Source organism: Ochotona princeps, chromosome 18, assembly GCF_030435755.1.
Source record: "Ochotona princeps isolate mOchPri1 chromosome 18, mOchPri1.hap1, whole genome shotgun sequence".
Lineage (NCBI taxonomy): Eukaryota > Metazoa > Chordata > Mammalia > Lagomorpha > Ochotonidae > Ochotona > Ochotona princeps.
This window is the reverse complement of record NC_080849.1, coordinates 18,660,899-18,681,018: the sequence shown is the minus strand read 5'-3', so window position 1 is coordinate 18,681,018 and position 20,120 is coordinate 18,660,899. Positions and strand designations below refer to the sequence as shown.

Sequence of the window (20,120 nt, the reverse complement as noted above, 5' to 3'; positions counted from 1 at the left end):
AGAGGCAAATTCTTTTAGCTTTTCTTTACTGTGGAAGAATTGTATTTCATTTTCAAAGACAAAGGAAAGCTTTGCTGGATATGTTATCCTAGGCCGACAATTTTTTTCTTTTAGAATCTGGAATATGTCCCTCCATTCTCTTCTTGCCTGTAGAGTTTCCTGTGAGATATCTCCTGTGAGTTTAATTGGCATTTCTTTATATGTCAATTGATTTTTTTCACGTGCACATTTCAGGATCTTTTCCTTATGTTCAATTGAAGAGAGCTTGATTATCATATGTCGTGGTGAAGATCACTTTTGATCAAGCCTGTTGGGAGTTCTGGATCTTGTTTCTCAATTCTTTCTCCAGATTAGGGAAATTTTCGTTTATTATTTCATTAAATACATTGGCAAACTCAGCTTCTCTTTCTCACCTTCTGGGACTCCCATAACTCTTATATTTGGCCTCTTCATAGTGTCTTTCAATTCTTGAATACTTGTTTTGGCCTGATCCAGCTCTGCTTCCAGCTTTTTGTTTGCTTCCCCCTGATGACAGGAAATACCTTCCAATTCTGAGATTCTTTCTTCTGCTTTCTTCATTCTATTTTGGAGACTCTCCACTGTACTTTTAATTTGCTCTACTGTGTTCTTAATTTCTGATATACCAGCCTTGATTTGCTTTATTGCTTCCCTAAATTCTTTGAACTCTTGCGTGAGCTTCTCATTTTTTATCAGAATCTTTAAAATGAGTCTTATGGATTCTGTGTCCCCCATTTTCTCGATGTCTTCCTCAGTTAACTCTGGGGTTGGCATAGGGTTTTGCTCCTTTGTGAGGGAGTTTTTGGTAATATTCATTGTGCCTTTGTCTCTTTTGCTCTTGATCATTGTACTTCTGGTTAGCAGAGTCTTCTCCTTGGGGCAGGTTTCTAAGCTGTGACACCCACAGGTCTACAATGCGATTTTATTTATTGCGGTTGGTACACAACTTTTTGCTTGCCGCCACTTGTGCCACAACCTCCAGCGAGTTCCAGGTTTGGGTTCTTATGTCAGATTTCCATTGTGGTCTTCACAGCCCCGCTCTTGGCTCACCACTCTCCACCTCCTGTGATGCTGTGATGAGCCTGCACTGTTGTCTCTGCAACCTTTCTCCCACTTGTGCTTGGAGCAGGTTCCAGGATTAGAGAGACACCAGGTGTCCTATATAATTAGGTTGTTGGAACCTGTTGGACGTTAGGTCTGGGTGCCACACGGACCTATTTTGGCTGGTGCAATGCCACAGTCGGTATTATTTTCCTGCGGGACCAGTGCTATCCACGGAGCTCAGTGAGTTCTCACTAGCTCAGCACATGTGCAGTTCACTGTTGTCTCCTGCAGTCCCAAAGCTATTGCCACAGTGCCCCAAATGGCGCCTGACGTACCACCACTACAGTTCTTGATCTGCTGGCCATCAGATCTTAGGGCTACCCAGACCTGTTTTGGGTGGAACCTGTAGAATGCCACATTGCTGCTGTTCACCAAGTCAGAAATGAGCTCACTCCCAGCTCAGTGCATGCTCATTGCTTTCCCTTGCCCTTTCACCCTTACACAAAATGGCATCCAGTTCAGCTCTAGGGGGCTGTCTGGGCTATGAAATCCACTCTGTTCTCGCACTGCCCGTCTGAGATCAGCTGCTCTGTCTCTGCTCCTGGTCAAATCAAACGGACCAGCAAGACGGACAGATCTTTGTTTGGGTTCACCTCCCAAGCTCCCAGTGAAAGTCCCTTCCCACCTTGTTGCTGGTGGAGTTCCGGCTGCTGGTGGAGTTCAGATGGCTGTTAGCTGAATGCTGCTGAAGTATCAGTCACTGCAACACCACACTGCTGTGCCTGCTGCTTTCCTGTGTCTGTCCGTCTCCAGGTACCCCTCTGCTGTTGTTCTGTTTTTTCCTATTTCCTGAAATATGTCCTTTCTGCTTCATACTGATTAAATGTTTTTCCGTACGTTTAAACGTGTCCTTACCCTATTCTTCCATCTTGATTCTCTGAAAACCTGTATCTTTTTGAATATTTTTGTTTTTATTTGATTTTCTAAAGGGATACTTTTTTCATTTTTTTAATTCTAATTTTTAAAGTTGTTTTCCCACAGTATGTTTTTGTAGGTTAGGGATTCATCTCTCCCCTCCCTTCCTTCCTCACTCTTCTCTTGCCATTTTTTTTCTCCATGTTATCACAGTAGTATAGTCCCAAAGGGACACTTTTGGAAGTTTAATTTATGGGTTTTGAAAGAATGTCTTTGGATGCATGAAAACGTTTAATTGTACACAGAAACTAGAACAATGAATTATTATTGCTTTGAAATAGTGTCAGTGAAAAATAGTCATCTAATTGATATTTCTGTGTAATACATGTTTTCAAAGGTTGACATGGGGAAAATGAGGGCAGTGTTAATGTTGGTTCTTAGTAGAAGAGGAAGTGTTGGCATGTTGGCTGTTTGTGTTAATTGATGGCTCTAGAAGAGAAGCTAATGCTTCAGTTGGGTGGATTGCCAAATCTTGCAGTAGTGTTTGCTTGTCGAATAGGGTTGTTTGCTACAGGTAAAAAGCAAACCATAAAATAATTAACTCCAGAACAAATGGAGAAGTGCTTGGAATGGAATTGGCATTATAAAAATAGTTTAGTTTGATTTTTTTTTTCATAGAACAATGGAAACCATCCATAGTTTGTTAATGGAAATGTATGATGCTTTGCCAGCTAGAATCTAGCGTTGTTCATTAATCTGTAAGCGTATAGGGGAAAGATGCTGATTGTTGAGTTTTTTCTTTTCCTTACTGTATATTTACCCAATATCCTTAACTTGGATTGGGTTTCTAGAAGGAAATTTCAGTTTGACTTACTAGGATTCTTGTAGTTCTAAACCTATAGGAGATATCTAGTACACTTAACTTTCAGAAAATGTGTTGCTTAACAGTAATTCTGGAATTAACTAGCTGTCAGATCCACTGATGTCTCCACAGTGGGGAATCAGCAAAAATATCCAGCTGGCTTTCAGTCTCAGTATGAACTCTGAGCTGAATGCAGATTTTCCCAACCATTTGGGTTTTGCCTATTTCATTTGTGTATTCAGGCTATTATTACTTACAGATTTATCAGAAAATGGAGGAACGCGTGTTGAAGATAGACCATTGCTGAAGGCTGCTATGATAGATTCGAGCTTCACATGTGAGAGTCTGTCATAGAAAAAAATGTATTTGATGCCCATATTAATGGCTTTTGCTGATTTAAAAAAAACCCTTAAATAAAAAAAAATCTAAATTAGAGTTGTTTATATTATAGTTGAATTTAGGTGTTGTCATATTGCTTATTTATGAGTTTTTTTCTAGGCATAGAAGGTTATGAAATTTAAAAATGTGTTTGATTTTTTACATAGCTCCACAAAGCATGCTGGTGAAAGATGAATATGTTCATGACTTTGATGGGCAACAACCGTTATCCACGGAAGGACATTCAATTCAGACCATCCAGCATCCACCAAGTAACCGCGCGTCAACGGAGACATACAGCGCTCCGGCCCTGTTAGCCCCGTCTGAGTCCAGTGCTGCCAGTACCACCAACTTTCCGAACATTCCTGTGGCTTCCACAAGTGAGTTGTAGCATCAGACATAGCAAGTTAAATATCCAAACTATTCGGTTTTAATATGTAGTCACTTGGAGGGAAACTCCAAGTAAGTACAAATTAAAGATATTGTAGTGTGTTTCACCAGTCTCCAAGTGTTAAATAAGTGTTTAACTCCTCAGTTGTATCAGCAATTGAGATGGACTGATGCTTTGTTACATGCTTCTAAAGGGAGCGTTAATGTATGTGTTTTAATGAGATCAAGGTCAGTGTAGAAATTTTTTGTCAGCACTTTTAAAAATATTTATTTGTTTTTACTTGAAAGGCAGATTTACAGAGAGAAGGAGAGCAGAAAGATCTTCCATGTACTGATTCCACAAATGGCCACAGTGGCCAGAACTGAGCCAATCTGAAGCCAGGAGCTTCTTCTGAGCCAGGGTCGCAAGGCCTTGGGCCATCCTCTACTACTTTCCCAGGCCACAAACCAAGAATTGGAAGGAAGTAGAGCAGCCCGCACATGAATTGTCATCTATATGGGTTGCCTATGCTGCGTGCAGATTAGTGTGCTAGGCCACAACATTGCCACCCACTCCACCCCCCCCGTAGAAATTTTGGTCTTAAAATAAATACCGACTGACTTCTGTAATTGCGATTTTTTTTTTTTTAGTGAGGTATCTCAAATTTTCCCATCTTAATTTCACTTTAAAGCAATATGTATTTAGTTGTCATACATTTAAGAGGTGACAGTCTCTCCATTGACAGTGTATCTTAAGTGGATTATGTAGATTGAGTGTTTTTGCACGTTAATCACTCAATAATTTGATAATTAAGTTACCTGTTCACTTTTTATTTACTGTTTTGGGAATATGAGTAGTGTTGTTGGCAAATAGAAAGCACAGAGCCTCTGCTTGAGTGCAGGTTAGTGCTGGAGCGTAGCACGTGCCTCTGCTTCTGCTCTCTGGATTAACTTTCTGTGCTTTATCAAAGTGACTGCAAGTGGTCGTTTTATTCTCTATGGCTGGGTCTTGTCTGAAGACCAGAAAGAGTGATACAAATGAAATGCGTCTGATTTTGTCTTGGTAACTTTTGGGAGTAAATTTCCATAATAAAATACTAAGTACTATAGATTGTAGAACTTGTGGCACATGGTCCTGTAGATCTCAAAGGTGTATTGTATCAGAAGAGAAATAACAGGTCTGGATGGAAACCTGTTTCACACGAGTTGATATTGAGTTATTTTGGCACCTGAGATATTCCCCTATCTATACGTGAAAATCATTTAGTTCTTTGTAGTAACAGTTTTTCTAAGCTACCTGAGAGTATATAGCATGTATGATTAATTAAAACAAAGAAAAAACACATAAATAACTCTTCAAGATAGCTTATAGACTTTTACCAAGGGAAGGAAAGGGGTTGCAAAAACTGTCATCTTTAAAAATAATTTTGAAATTAGTGAAATACTTTATTTTGCTTTTTATAATTCTTCGATTTAAGGAGATGCAATACTGCAGGTGGAGAAATATTCCTTTTCCTTTATACTTTGAGGAATGGTGACATTTACTTTCTTCCATCTGATTAAATTCTTGTTTAGCTGAGAAAATTATAATGTGATACCAGTGATAGCAATTATGAAATTTCAGTGCTTTTCAAATGAGTTTGACAACTAATGCTTCCCTTGGGTCGAGTGTTGTGTTCTGGGTTAAGCCACTGTCTGCAAGGCCTATATCCCATATGATCACCTGGTTTGAGTCCTGATTTCTTCACTTCCAATCTAGCTCCCTGCTAAAAGTCCTGGGAAGGCAGCAGAAGATGACCCACGTGCCTGGGCCCGTGCCACCCACTTGGAGGACCCAGATGGAGTCCCTGTCTCCTGGCTTTGGCCTGGCCTAGGCCTGGTTGTGGGCCATTTGGCCAGTAAACCAACAGAAAATCTTTTTCTTTCACTCTCCTCTCTTTGTAATTCAGCCTTTCAAGTAAAGAAAGTGAAATAAAGATGAATGCTTACCTGAATAAATCAAGATTTTTCCATTTTGAAAAGAGGTCTTAGATGAGTGTCTGCCACAGCAGTGAAGGTACTTCTTGGGATGCTTACATCCAGGATTGGAGTCCAAGTTCCACTCCCAATTTCAGCTTCCTGCTGATGTGCCCCCTAGGAGGCAGCAGGTTTTGTTTCAAGTACTAGCATCACTGCAGCTGAGGGAGGAGACCAGGATTGAGTTTCTGGTTCCTGTCTTTGGCCTGGCTTGGTCCTGGCTGTTCCACCCACCAGTGGATGGACAGTCTATCCCTGGCTCGTTTTGTTTCTTCTCTGGTTTTCAAATAAAATGGAAATTATTTTTGGAAATTTGTTTTAGGACCTGACATTGTGGCAAGTTAAGCTGCTGCTGCCTGTGATACTGGCATACAATAAGAACTGGTTGGAGTCCTGGCTGCTGTACTTTCAATCCAGTTCCCTGCTACTGCACCTTGGGAAAGCAGCACATTATGGCCCAAGTTTTTAGGGCCCTGAACCTGTATGGCAGACCCAGATGGAGTGCTAGGCTCCTGGCTTCCTCCTGGCCCAACCCTGGGTTTTGAGGCCATTTGGGGAATGAGCCAGCTGTCTCTTCTCTTGCTCCCCCTTTCTGTGTAACACTGCCTTTCAAATAAATAAACAATTAAAACAATCAAAATTGTTGTAGAAGATTTTAAAATGGCAAATAATAGTACATAGTTTTTTTTTTTTTTTAGTTGAAGCAAAGCAGAAGCTTTGTTCTTCTCATTTATTACACATAGAGAAGACGATTGTATGTAAATCTGGGAATCTGATGTCCTCGAAAAGATGTGATACTTCATTTTGTAAAGCACATTAAAAAAGGTCAAAGTGGACCAATATGTGTTTTGTTTGTTTTTCATCAGTCAATACTGATTTGGCAGTGAAGCTAGCTTTTCTTAATGTTTGCTTCCTTTCTTTTTCTTTTACCAAAACTTAGCATTCTGCCACTACAGGACCAGTGGTGATAGTTAACTTTCCACTTTCGAGTTTTTCTTGAGTCTGGATTTTTGAAGTCTTGATCGGGAGATTCCAGAAGAGAGCAGGATAGAATGCCCAGGGAACGAATTGATGTAATTCTAAAAGACAGTGGCATTTTGCTGAGGTTTGAAGATTATTTGTGAATAGCGCATTACAATTAACTAATACTACTTAAGAAGAAGTAATGTTGAACTTCCAGTTAAGATGTGCCTGGATGATTTTAGGGATTTTTCTGGTTTGTTTGTTTTTGTTTTGATAGGCCAAAGAGTTCCACTCTATACCCATCTATAACTGTAAATTGTCATATATGATTGGTCCTTCGTTTGTTAAAGAAAACTGCAGACTTGCATCTATAAATGTATCATGTCGTGTCTTCTTGTTCCTCTAGGTCAGCCTGCCAGTATTCTGGCAGGCAGCCATAGTGAAGGACTGTTGCAGATAGCTTCAGGGCCTCAGCCAGGACAGCAGCAGAATGGATTTACTGGTCAGCCAGCTACTTACCATCATAGTATGTACATGCTTTTTAAAATCTTTTAAATAGTTGAGAAAAAAAATAGGCAGACTTTATAAAAGCAAATTAATCCATGTGGGCCTTGATTTTTAGACAGCACTACTACCTGGACTGGAAGTAGGACTGCACCATATACACCTAATTTGCCTCACCACCAAAACGGCCATCTTCAGCACCACCCGCCTATGCCGCCCCATCCCGGACATTACTGTAAGCTCTTGTTTTTGTTGTAAGGGCTTTTTCTTTTATAGGACTTTGTTTTCTTTCTATTTTAATTGTTTTTACATCTTTTATTTATGCCATAATCTACTTTCATTGAATAATGGTTTTCAATATTTTTTGTTAAACAGTATCATTATTTTTTAGTTAATCACATTTTTGTTTTAGAGGAGTGCTGTTTGCTAAATTCGTTTATTTCTCTGTTGCTAGTACTTCATTAACATCGCATTGATTTCCATTCATTTGTTTGTATGTGTTCCTTGATCTCATGCGTATCTCGTTTATCCATCCATAGTAGTTGACACCTGCCCCTCCAACCCTTGAGTGCTAAAATTCAAGGTTTCCCTTACCATCATGTTCACTGGGCCATAGATACTCAGATATTGAATAGATTGATAATCTGGGTAGGTGTGATTTGGGTGGACTCACCTAAAGATAACCTGAAGACCCAGACAGAATAGGAAAATTGTCCATTTGGCTTATTTATTAAATGAAAATCATGTAAATAAATCTTGTATGTATTTAAAACCCCGTTTCTTCTCACTGTAAGATTAGTAATACCAAAGAAAACTTGGAAAATATGGGAAGATGCAAATAGGAAAGTTAAAATTAACCAGAATCCTACTGTACAAATACATACTTCTAATATTTTGTTATTTTTCTTTCCAGACAAATAGATGGGTATTTGTAAATTAGGGATAGGAAAGAGAGGATAAATATATGTATTATTATATTCTGCTTTTTTTGTAGTTATGCGAAGTTTTCCATGTCTTTAGACAATATGACTTTTGATGATTGCTTGGGTCACCATAATGGTTGAAAGTGTTAAGTTTGGATCCTTAACTGGTTATGTAACTATGACAATTTATTTAACCTTGTTAGGCATCAAAGGTAGTAATAACAGTGTCTGTTTCAGAGTATTGTAGGAAGTAAACTTGGCAATTCATGCAAGGTGTTTAGTGCAATATATTAACACATAATACACTTTCTATTATGTTAGCTATATGCTTATATTCTATATAGTTATCTTAATCATAAACAGTAGTTTTAAGAGTAGACTTAACATTAAAAATGATTATACTTTCACTGTATTATAAATTATCCTATATTATGTTTTATGAAATTATTTATTTATAATCTGCATTAAGTATTGCCAGCCCTTGGCAGATAGCACCCGTTAACTATTAAGTATCTACAAAGGTAGTCAAGACTATTTGCTTATTGTAACTATTGAGTATTTAAACTACTTAGCTTTTAAGTTCTTTTAGACCTTGTATAAACTTGATCTAAATGACTCCTATGTATGATAGTTGTATTTAGGTCAAGTTTATTAAAAGTTTAGCACTGAAAAACTTTTAATAAATGCATGTGGGATTTTTATTGTCTTTTCTGTAGGGCCAGTTCACAATGAGCTTGCATTCCAGCCTCCCATATCCAATCATCCTGGTAAGTGTATTTCAGAATTGATCCTCTCTAGCTGGCTGTTATGTTGAGGCCTGTTAGCTCCTGGGATTAGGTGATAGTGTTAACTCCTTAAAGATATATACACACACACACACATAGTGTCTGCATTGGGGTTCAAGCCTGTCTTTGCATACAATAAGGAAGTGACTCAGCAGTGAGGATGGCTTTCAGAAGATCTCTGGGTGATGGCAGGAGGGGGTTAGCTCTGCTGATCTTTGGCTGTGGGCACTATTGGGTCACTAAGGAGTTTCACCTCAGCTGTTTCTCTTCATTTCTCCTTACAAGAATATTGTAAGTGGTCTTCCTGTTTTTGAGCTTCCAGTTAGTTATTTCCTTACCAGCTAATCTCTGCTGCTACTCGGTACTCCTTTCTTATAAATTTTGGATGCAGTTACATTATTGCTCCGCCTAAGATCTTATATTAATTTCCCACACATTGATTGGTCTTATGATGAAGTTCAAAGTGCTTAGCTAATAAGAATCTGTGGTCCTGGTCCCTGCAGACTTCCCTAGCCTCATCTCTTTATCAGTCTGTACCATTCACCTAAACTTACTAGATATCTTATTCCTCTCCACTTTTTTTTGTGTAAGCTGTTCTCTGCCTGATTACTTTGCACTCTGTGCTGGTTTATGTGTTCTGCAACACATCATCACAAAACTTAGCAAGTTTCGGTAGCACTTTTTTACATCAGCTAGTTTTTGTTACAGGGATTTGAAAGTGGCTTGAGTGAGTAGTACTGGCTCAGTGTCTCAGGAAGTCACAGTGATGTTGGCAGCTAGGCCTTGTCATCTGATTAAGGCTTTTAGGATTTGGAGGATTCACTTTCAAGGTGGCTTACTAACATGTATGACAGGTTAGTGTTATTGTTGGCAAGAAGCTCTGATTTCTTTCCTTGTAGACTTCTATAGAGTTGTTGGAATGGCTTCCCAACATGGCAGCTACTGAATGATTGGGACAGGGTTAAGCAACCTCAGTGTTTTTTACAGAAGTGCCATATGAGAGGTCCCACACAGGCTCAGAGAGAAGATGGGACTCTCTGGGGGCCACTTTGAGTGCTGCGGACCATGTCCTCTGCTGTCGTTTAAGTATGTCCCCAAAAGTCTATGTGGTGGAATCTGGTTTCCTAGATTGTAGTGTGAGGTGACTTGATCATGTGTACTTAAAAATTAGTATGGTTCTTTCAGGAATGGAAATTTTCATGAGAGCAAATTATTACAAAGCAAAGGCCCCTTAATTTTGACAGGTTTCCCTGTTTGCTTCTCTACCATGGTGTGACATAGTTGGGGGTGAGAGGCCCTTGCCAGATTACAGTGACATGCTGTTTGGACTTTCCAAACACATGAATTGGGATTTAGGTAACCTCTTTTTTTTAAAAAAGATTTATTCATTTTTATTGCAAAGTCAGATATATACAGGGAGGAGGAGAGACAGAGAGAAATATTTTCCGTCCGATGATTCACTCCCCAAGAGATTGCAACGGCTGGTGCTATGCCGATCCAAAGCCAGGAGCCCAGATCCTCTTCCGGGTCTCCCACGCAGGTGCAGGGTCCCAAGGCTTTGGGCCATCCTCGACTGCTTTCCCAGGCCACAAGCAGGGAGCTGGATGGGAAGTGGTGCTGCCGGGATTAGAACCGGCGCCCATATGGGATCCCGGTGTGTGCATGGTGAGGACTTTAGCTGCTAGGCCACCGCACCAGGCTCGGTAACCTCTTTTTTTATGAAGTATTCTGCCTTGACTGTTTTGCTACAGCAACACAAATCAGGTTAAAACACATTCCCTGCCTCCTCAACACATGACTCTTGGCACGCCTGTTTTTTTTTTTGTTTGTTTGTTTTTAGCTTATTTGTATTGGAAAGTCAGATATACAGAGGAGGAGAGAGACAGAGAGAAAGATATTCTGTCCTCTGACTCAGTCCCCAAGTGACTGCAAGGGCCGGAGCTGAGCCAATCTGAAGCCAGGAGGCAGGAGCTTCCTCCATGTCTCCCACATGGATACAAGGTCCCAAGGCCCCCGGCTGTCCTCGACTACCCTCCCAGGCCACAGGCAGGGAGCTGGATAGGAATCAGGGCCGTTGGGATATTAATTGGCATCTACATGGAATCTTGGTATGTGCAAGGCAAGGACTTTAGCCACTAGGCTGCTGTGCTGGGCCCAAGCCTTTTGTTTTGCTTTGTTTAATTTTTATTCTTTTTTTTTGTGGTACAGTTCCTTAGGCTCAGAGATTTCCCCTTCTACTCTTACTTTTTCCACTAAATTATTATAACAGTATAGTCCTTCAACAACAGTTACAAGTCTATTAGTAAGTGTATCCTCAGTTTGCGGACAATGATAGAGTCCAGCATCCTATTATCAAGATATATTGAATAGTTTCATTGGGAGTCCATCTTTTATTCAGAAGTAGAGATGCATACTGTCACGTATTTTCACGTCACAATACACTGTGGCAAGCCTTTTTGAATCCCTTGTCCCTTGCCACCTAATTGTACTTAATCATAGTTACTCATTCACAAGTGTACTATCCTTGTTGAATGAACAAATAGAAAAAGACACAAGTGTAAACATTTGTGTTAGTATATGGTTAATTCAGCATTTTATGGTATGGAAAAATATGCACAACACTGTACCACACACTGAAGACCCTTTAAATGGGAAATATGCATATGTTTCTGAACGTTGTGTTAGTAGGAATCATCAATCATATATAGTGACTTTAGAAATTATTTTTTAGAGTATAAGTTTCACTTTTTTTTAAAGATGTATTTTTTTTGTAAGATTTTATTATTATTGGAAAGCCAGATATACAGAGAGGAGAGACAGAGAGGAAGATCTTCCATCCGATGTTTCACTCCCCAAGTGAGCCGCAACGGGCCAGTGCGCGCCGATCTGAAGCCGGGAACCAGGAACCTCTTCCGGGTCTCCCATGCGGGTGCAGGGTCCCAAAGCTTTGGGCCGTCCTCAACTGCTTTCCCAGGCCACAAGCAGGGAGCTGGATGGGAAGTGGAGCTGCCGGGATTAGAACCGGCACCCATATGGGATCGCGGGACTTTCAAGGCGAGGACTTTAGCCACTAGGCCACGCCGCCGGGTCCAAGATGTATTTGTTTTTATTGAAAGTGAGATATACAGGGAGGAGAGACAGAGAGGAAGATCTTCCGTCCGATGTTTCACTCCCCAAGTGACCACAATAGCTGGAGCTGTGCCGATCCAAAGCCAGGAGCCTGGAGCTTCTTCTGGGTCTCCCACATGTGCAGGGTCCCAAAGCTTTGGGCTGTCCTTGACTGCTTTCCCAGGCCACAAGCAGGAGCTGGATGGAAAGTGGGGCCACTGAGGTTAGAACCAATACCCATATATATGGGATCCCGGCGAGTGCAAGGTGAGGATTTTAGCCGCTAGACTACCACGCCAGACCCAGATTTCTTTATTTTTATTTCAAAGACAGATTTACAGGAAGAAGAAGAGGCAAAGAGATGGCGTCTTCTTATCCATTGACTCATTCCCGAAATATCTGCAATGGCTAAGAACCAGGAGCCTCCGCTGGGTCTCCCACATTGGTGCAGGACCCCAGGGGCTTAAGACATCATGTGATGTTTTCCCAGGCCATAAGCAGGGAGCTATCTGAAGTGATGCCCATGTGGGATGCTGTTATTGCAGGTAAAGGATTAGTCTGTTGAGCCACCATGCTGGCCCCAGGTTACATGTTTAGGAAATATGTAATGGTGGTAAGACATATAAAGATAATAGTTCTTCCTTATACACAATTTTAGTTGCTCATGGTCAACTACAGTCCAAAAATGTAAAATGCAACATTCCAGAAATAAATAATCCATACATTACAAATGACATACTGTATTGATACATTTTTTGATTTTTATTAATTTTTTTACTATAGCTAATTTTAAATTTTTTTGTATAAAAAAATCAGACATAGCAAGGTTCAGTGCTACTCTTGGTTTTATTTTTAAATTTTTCTGTTTTATTTTTAATATTGTTTACCTAGTTGGGAGAGATGCAAGCTCATGTTAGTTTCTGACTAGGTTGGAGAGAATTGAAGTATGGAGGAGTGTGGGTGGGACAAACGTTTCATTTTTTTTTTTATCCTGTGTCCGTAGGTAGGGAAGGAGGTGACTCCTTGCTGTCAAACTACGTCAGCACCTGAGGATGGGGGACAGTCTCTCGATGACACATTGGAGACCCTGCTGTGGGGAAAGTTTTCAGAGGATGTTGCTTGAATGGTTTTGATAGTTCTGAGATATCATGAGCTTCATTGCATCGGGGTTAAGAAAATTTTTCCAAAGTCTTTTGCCTGACCAAGTCCACTTTAGTGCCTCCCACAGACTCAGGCGCAAGTTGCAAAGCTAGGCGAGGAGAATTGTCCAACCTGCTCTGCTTTCCATCTGATGCAGCACTCAGTGTCCTCTGCTGGTCTGGCTGAACTGGCTGTCATGTCACTCGTGTACGTCTGGGCATGCTGTGCACTGCACAGGCATCAGCAACTGAGGAGGCAAGCCCTTTCCCAACATGGGTTCTCCAAGATAAGAGCACATGTATTATGATTTTCAGGGTTTAATTTCAGCAATCTAGTTGAGGAATCCCCCAAGAAAACTTGCCTGGGGTGACCTCAGACTTGACTCTTGTGTGCCAGTCAGTGCAGGATCAGATTCAGTCTATTATCTGCACCAACCAACGCACACACTGATGGGTGCAGCTACGTGGTCAGTTCAGCCCCATCTCTCACATAAACTGATAGGTGCTATGGTCTAGCCCAGTCCAGTCCACCACAGACCCTGTATTCATGCATGCCAGTGGGTATCATGGCTAGTCAGGGTGACCGCCATTAAATTCCACCAGGCTTGTGCCAGCCTCGATTTTTGTGTGTGTTGGCATGTGCTGCAGCCTAGCCTGGCCTATCCAGCATCCCATCTGGCTCTTGTTCACACCTGTGGTGCTGCAGCTTAGCTCAGCGAAACCCTCCCCCAGGCCCAGCTTGTATTTTTGCCTTTGGGTGCTGCCTCCTTGAACAGCCTGGCTTACCCCTAGCCCTGCTTCTCATTTGTACCAGCTGGAGCTGCAGCCCAGTGAGGGAATACCACTGGAAAAGAAAAGGTCTTCTCCCAGCCCTGGATCTTGCACCTGCCAGGGGGTTCTGCGGTTCACTCTGACCTGATGTGCACCCAGTGCTGGCACTTGGAAGCAGGTGTGGCAGCTTAACCCAGCCTGGACTGCCTCCAGACTCAGTCAACTGACGGCAGCTGATGGGTGCTGCAGCCCTGCTGACACTTGCCTGCATCCAATCTTAGGTGTCACATTCACTACTGGAAATAGTGGCTCAGCAGGAGAGTCCCCAAAGTTCTCCTACCAAGCCTGTTCCCAGCCCCAGATCTTATGCATGCTCATGCTATTGCAACATAGCCCAGCTGAGTATAGCCCACACCCTGTCCTACCTCTGTGTATGCCAGTTGGTGCTACAGCCCTATAGCCCTGCCTGGCCTGGCCCATACCCAGTCCCCAGTCTAATGCTCCCCAGTGGGAGCTGTAACCTAGCATGGGAGTTTTTTTTTTTTTTTTTTTTTTTTATAATCCATTTTATTGTATTGTTGTTGACAATCTTTACATAGTTAACTATAGTTGAAGGAAAATCAAGAAAGAGAAGAAAAAAAAAAAAAAGGTTCAGGGGGATAGGGAGGTGGGCAATGCTATTATGTCCATATTGTTTCCATCATGTATCTGAGGTAAAAGGGGATATTGAGGGAGAAGCCCCACCCGGTTTCCCGCCCACCCCAAGTCCCGGATGTGGGGCATGCTCTGAGATATGTGCTCAAGTGGAGTTAATAGTTCTCCAGTTATGAGTCACTGCCAGTTTCGCTCGATGAGGTGGTCCACTGATTGATATGGTCCATCATGAAGTCTCCATTTGTCCCATATTTCGCTGCCAACATGTAGCTGAGATGAATGATTGTCCTATTCTGTCTTCTGTCTTTTCTTGGTTAGAATTCTGAGTCCAGCAGTTCAAGTGGGGAGATCTCCAAAGATACTTTGAGGTATTCCCAGACCAGATTCTTGTATGTTCTAGCAAGCACAGGGCCCGGCACAGTCCATCACCCTGATCAGCTGGTGGTTGCAATTGCTGTGTTGGTTCTGTTTTCAGTCCCGAGTTGCACTGGAACCAATGGGTGTTGCAGTCCAGTCTGGTTCGGCCCTTACATCAACCAGTGGGAGCTGTAGCCTAGTCGGGGCGACCCACAATAACCCCCACCAGACCACCCCCTACCCTGGTTTGCCAGTATGTGTAGCAGAAGACCAATCTGTCCCCCATCCCATTTGGCTCTGGTACTTGTCAATGGGTATTAAAGCTTGGTTTTATCTAACCAACTCAACCATCCAGCCCTCACAGATATTGTTGAGTACCTCTCTATCTAGCCATCCCAGCCCCCGTCCTAGTTTTCATGCCCTCCCACGGGAATAGTGACCCAAGAAGGGGGAACCCACTTTTTCCCTCCCAGGTCTCTCTGTCCCGGTTTATGCACTCTTTAGGTGGTCCTGTGATTTGACTCGACAGAATTAGTCCCCAGTGCCAGCTTCTGCCAGCTGATGCTGTGGCCCTGATCTTGTCCACATGCAGCGCACAGGTGTTGTAGCCTTGCTTAGTCGTGTCTGTCTCTATCCCAGCCAACACTCTCCAGTGGGAGTGGTTGTCCAGCGAGGGGACCAGCCCCTTAACCCCCCCGCCAGCTCTGCCCCTCCCTTCCTGGATCTCACGTATGCTGGATGGGTGCTGCATTCATATCCAGTACAGGCAACCACGCCCTGGCGTTCCATAATGTGTACTGGTTTTGTCGCAACCAAACCCGGCCCATTCCACACTCTGTTCTGGTGATCGGATTTGCCAGAGGATGACATGAACTGATTCAGCCTGGTCTGCTCCTGACCCATCCCGAATGCATGCCAGCGGGAAACTTTCCATGGCCTATTCTGGGCTGTTTCCAATCATGCTTCTCGCGCTTACCTGCAGGGACTGTGTCCTGCCAGAGGAGTTGCCCAGGCTCCTCCATCAGAACCCCTCCCTAGCATGGGAGTTCTTCAAGGTCCTCTACCAGGCCTGCTTCTAGCACCAGATCAGATGTGTGTTGGCTGGTGCCATGGCCCTACTTGACATGGTCTACCCTCAGTCCCAGGTTTTGCATGTGCTAGCAGGTTATACAGCCTTTTCTTGGCTCCTGTGAGTGTTAAGTGAGTTCTGTGGTCAAGCCTGGCTCAATCTATCACCAGCCCCCAGCTTTCACACAAACTGGCAGGTACTACAGTACCATAGTAGCGAACCCATGATTCCCTTACAGAATCTGCCCTCAGTTCCGGTTCCTTTGTGTCCTGGTGGATGCTGAGACCTAGGCTGACATGGCCCACTTCCTGCTCTAACACTCATGGCAGGTACTGTGGCATAGCCCAGCCAGATACTGGGTGATGGGTGATGGGTGATGCTGCTTAGCCCAGCCCGGCTCTCCCATGTGGGGGGTGCCTTGGCCTGATCCAGACATCCTCTCTGGCTCCGTCCTCTAAACCATTTAATCTCAGCTTCCTTGGCTTACCTGCGAGTGCGTTGGCCTGGTCTGTGGAATCCCACAGAAGTCATTCCTGACAAACATGCCATCAGCCACTTCCACTCCAATTCGTCCCCAGACCACCTTCTCTGGCATTCTACAGGTCCCAATCCCACGCTGGCATGGGGGGTTGGGGTGGCATGTCCCAACCCGGTACCACATCTTTAAATATATATATGTACGCACACAGACACGCACATACACACAAATTATGACAGATATGCTATACTAAGGCAACTATGCTGGCACATGGATATAGTTAACACAAATTTGATATTAACCAGTCACAGAATACCTGCCAGCTGTTGGCTGCTTTTCTCCCAGCAGTGTAACACTTGCCTAGGTACAAGGTAAATTAGACAGGTGCTTACAGCTGGGGTGTTCTTGATTTTAGATGTATACTCTATGAATAAGAGGAAACTGCTGAAATTAGTGTTGGTCATTCTCTTGGTGTTAAATATTTCACTCTGGCAGTGTACTCATTACTTGTTGATACCTATGCTTTGATAAAGTTTGGAAAAGTTTAATCAGTCTATTCTTTTTCATTGACTTATTCTGTTTTCCCTTTTTAAGCTGAGGTGTTATAAGGGCAGTCCTAAAAGTTCACAGAAAATAGAATTTAAAAATATTGATTTGCCCTGAGTTAGTCTTTTATTTTAATTGCCTCGTCAGTATCTTTGAGTTTGTTTTGTGTTCACATTCACAAATGGGTTCAATATGCAAAATTTGCAAGTTGAGGTGTATTCTCGTACTTTAAAACTATATTCAAGAGGGTGCCTTCATGTGTTTATAGAAGATTCTCACGGGGAAACTCTGGCTCTGAATAGTAATAACTCACAGTGAATTTCTTCAATGTTTTAACCAAATTGTTAACTTTTTCTTGAATAACTGTTTCAGAAATCCAAGATAATGCCTTGAGTTTTACATTTTCCATTGTAACTTAGCAACATTTATTTGGTTTAATTATTCTTTGTAATTGATCATCCTGTTAACAAAAAAATTATTTAGATAGCTTCTATATTGTAAAAGCATTTCCTATTGTTGACTCAGTCATTTAAAACCTTTTCTCTGGCCATGAAGCTCGTGGAATTCAAAGGAGTGATTTGCCTTTACTAAGTTTGGTGCAGTAAGCTACAAGTATTAAAATTAATAATCTTTTTCTCTTCTAAATGATTAAGGCATTGAAAAAGCATTCTTGTGTTGTAGGTAGTTGTTTTTGAAAAGTTTCAGATTTTCATTTGAATGGCATTTGTACAGGGCTGAAATAGCAGTGATAACCAAAAACGGCATTTGTAAGTTTTTGGTTGCCTTCATGTGGTCTGGTTTGTTAGTGCTTCTTTGGAAGATACAGTGTTTCTGGCAGCATTTTGAAAAGCAGTGAGATACATGCAGCCTTTGGAAGTTACTTTTAGGGCCCAGCGTGAAGTAATGGTTAAGGTTTTTGCCTTGAAGACGCCAGGATCCCATATGGGCAACAGTTCTAATCCCGGTAGCACCACTTCCCATCCAGCTCCCTGCTTGTAGCCTGGGAAAGCAGTCGAGGATGGCCCAAAAACCTTGGGATTCTGCACCCGCGTGAGAGATCCAGAAAGAAGTTCCTGGCTCCTGGCATCGGATTGGCATAGCACCAGCTGTTGCGGCCAGTTGGGGAGTAAACCATTGGACAGAAGATCTTTCTCTCTGTCTTTCCTCCTCTCTGTACATCTGCCTTTCCAATAAAATAAATAAATCTTTAAAAAAAAGTTACTTTTGGGCCCGGCGGCGTGGCCTAGCAGCTAAAGTCCTCGCCTTGAAAGCCCCGGGATCCCATATGGGCGCCGGTTCTAATCCCGGCAGCTCCACTTCCCATCCAGCTCCCTGCTTGTGGCCTGGGAAAGCAGTTGAGGATGGCCCAATGCGTTGGGACCCTGCACCCGCGTGGGAGACCTGGAGGAGGTTCCTGGTTCCCGGCTTCAGATCGGCGCGCACCGGCCCGTTGCGGCTCACTTGGGGAGTGAATCATCAGATGGAAGATCTTCCTCTCTGTCTCTCCTCCTCTCTGTATATCTGGCTGTAATAAAAATGAATAAATCTTTAAAAAAAAAGTTACTTTTATTTTTTCATTTTTTTAAAGATTTACTTATTTGAGAAAGAGAATCTTTCACTTGGTTGCAAAAAATTAGGTCTTGGTTGGGCAGAAGCCAGGGATCACAAGCTTCTTCCAAGTCTCCCGTGTGAGTAGCAGGGGCCCAGGTAATTGGGTCATCTGCAGCCATATTTCTTTTCTTCTTCCTTTCTTTTCTTTCTTATTTTTATTGAAAAGGCAGATCAAATTTACGGAGAGAAGGAGAAAGATCTTCCATCCTCTGGTTCAATCCCCAAATGTCGACAGTGACTGGAGCTGAAACTGTTCAAAACCAGGAGCCAGGAGCATCTTCTAGGTTTCCCGTGTGGTTGCATAGTCCCAGATCTTTGGGACATCCTCGACTGCTTTCCCAGGCTACAAGCAGGGGAGCTGGGTGGGAAATGGAGCAGCCATGATACAAACTGGAGCCCACACGGGATCCTGGCACTTACAAAGCAAGGATTTAGCCATTGAGCCATTGCTCCAGGCCCTTTGCAGACTTTCTCAAGCCATTAACAGGGAGTGGAATTGGAAGTGGAGTAGCTGGGACACAACCTACGCCCATGTGGGTTACCAGCATTGCAGGTGTGGCTGTGTAGGCTACAATACAATACCAGCCCTGCAAATTATTTTTATAATCTTAAACATTAATTGTACTTCATTTCTGGATTTTTTTGTTTCTTTGAAAAGATGTGATTTCTTTTTTATTTTAAGCATCTTTGCAGAAAGTTGAAGGTTTTTTTGTTTTGTTTTGTTCAAATTGTGGTTCAGACTTTGTAAATAGCACCTGGACTTATAGATGTATTTGTAAATAAAACCCCGCCCTTTTTCCCTTTCTTCTTTCATGAATGACACTGATCTTTTTCATTTTTTGGAAATATGCTAAACCCATTTTCATTCTGGGCATTGGCTTTTGTTTTCCTTTCTCAAACATTGTGGCTACATTGAAACAAGGTTTTTCAGTTATCACCTTTTCTGATATGATGACCCCTTCAACTGAGTCTGAAGTGCTGTCTCACACTGTGTTTGTTTTTTTAAATCACAGTATGTATTATTGCTTGCTTGATTGTCTGTCCCTATACCTCCTTGAGACTGGAGGCTACAGTTGTTTTGGTTACTGTTGTGTATGCAATGCCTGGGAGAGTCCCTAGATACTCTGCATGCGTGTTTAATGAATTAAAAAAGGAAAGCCAAGCTGCCGGAGACCAGCTCCTGCTGAGTTCTGAGCTCACGAAAGAGGTGTGAAGTTGATGTTTTAAAAAACATAAGAGATGAAGAGAAAAGGTGAACTACTATAATTTCATGATCATAACAGGCAATGCAAGAAAGCTGTCCCCTTTATTTATATAGAAAAACTCACAAACTCTCGCACAGACTTTTTATGTCATGGTCAAGTGGGTGTTTCCAAAGATAAGCCTGCAAATTGTTTCACCTTAAAGCAGGGCATTAGCGGGGCCCGGTGGCGTGGCCTAGCGGCTAAAGTCCTCACCTTGAAAGTCCCGGGATCCCATATGGGTGCCGGTTCTAATCCCGGCAGCTCCACTTCCCATCCAGCTCCCTGCTTGTGGCCTGGGAAAGCAGTTGAGGATGGCCCAATGCGTTGGGACCCTGCACCCGCGTGGGAGACCCGGAGGAGGTTCCA

The 20,120-nt window shown here is 42.5% G+C and overlaps 1 protein-coding gene across 3 annotated transcripts in view; it reads left to right on the top strand.

Moving 5' to 3' along the window:
• Positions 1-20,120, top strand: part of SMAD4 (SMAD family member 4) — a 54,854-nt gene that overhangs the window by 23,188 nt on the left and 11,546 nt on the right. For 2 of the 3 annotated variants that reach the window (XR_009247100.1, XM_058677112.1), the window contains exons 5-9: positions 3,099-3,176; positions 3,385-3,597; positions 6,972-7,091; positions 7,188-7,304; positions 8,709-8,759. Coding sequence is in view for 2 of the 3 variants with exons in the window: in XM_058677112.1 (XP_058533095.1) it covers positions 3,099-3,176; positions 3,385-3,597; positions 6,972-7,091; positions 7,188-7,304; positions 8,709-8,759 (579 nt within the window). In the remaining variant the exon portion in view is untranslated. The remainder of the gene's footprint in view (positions 1-3,098; positions 3,177-3,384; positions 3,598-6,971; positions 7,092-7,187; positions 7,305-8,708; positions 8,760-20,120) is intronic. The other variant, XM_058677113.1, reaches the window with a different exon arrangement.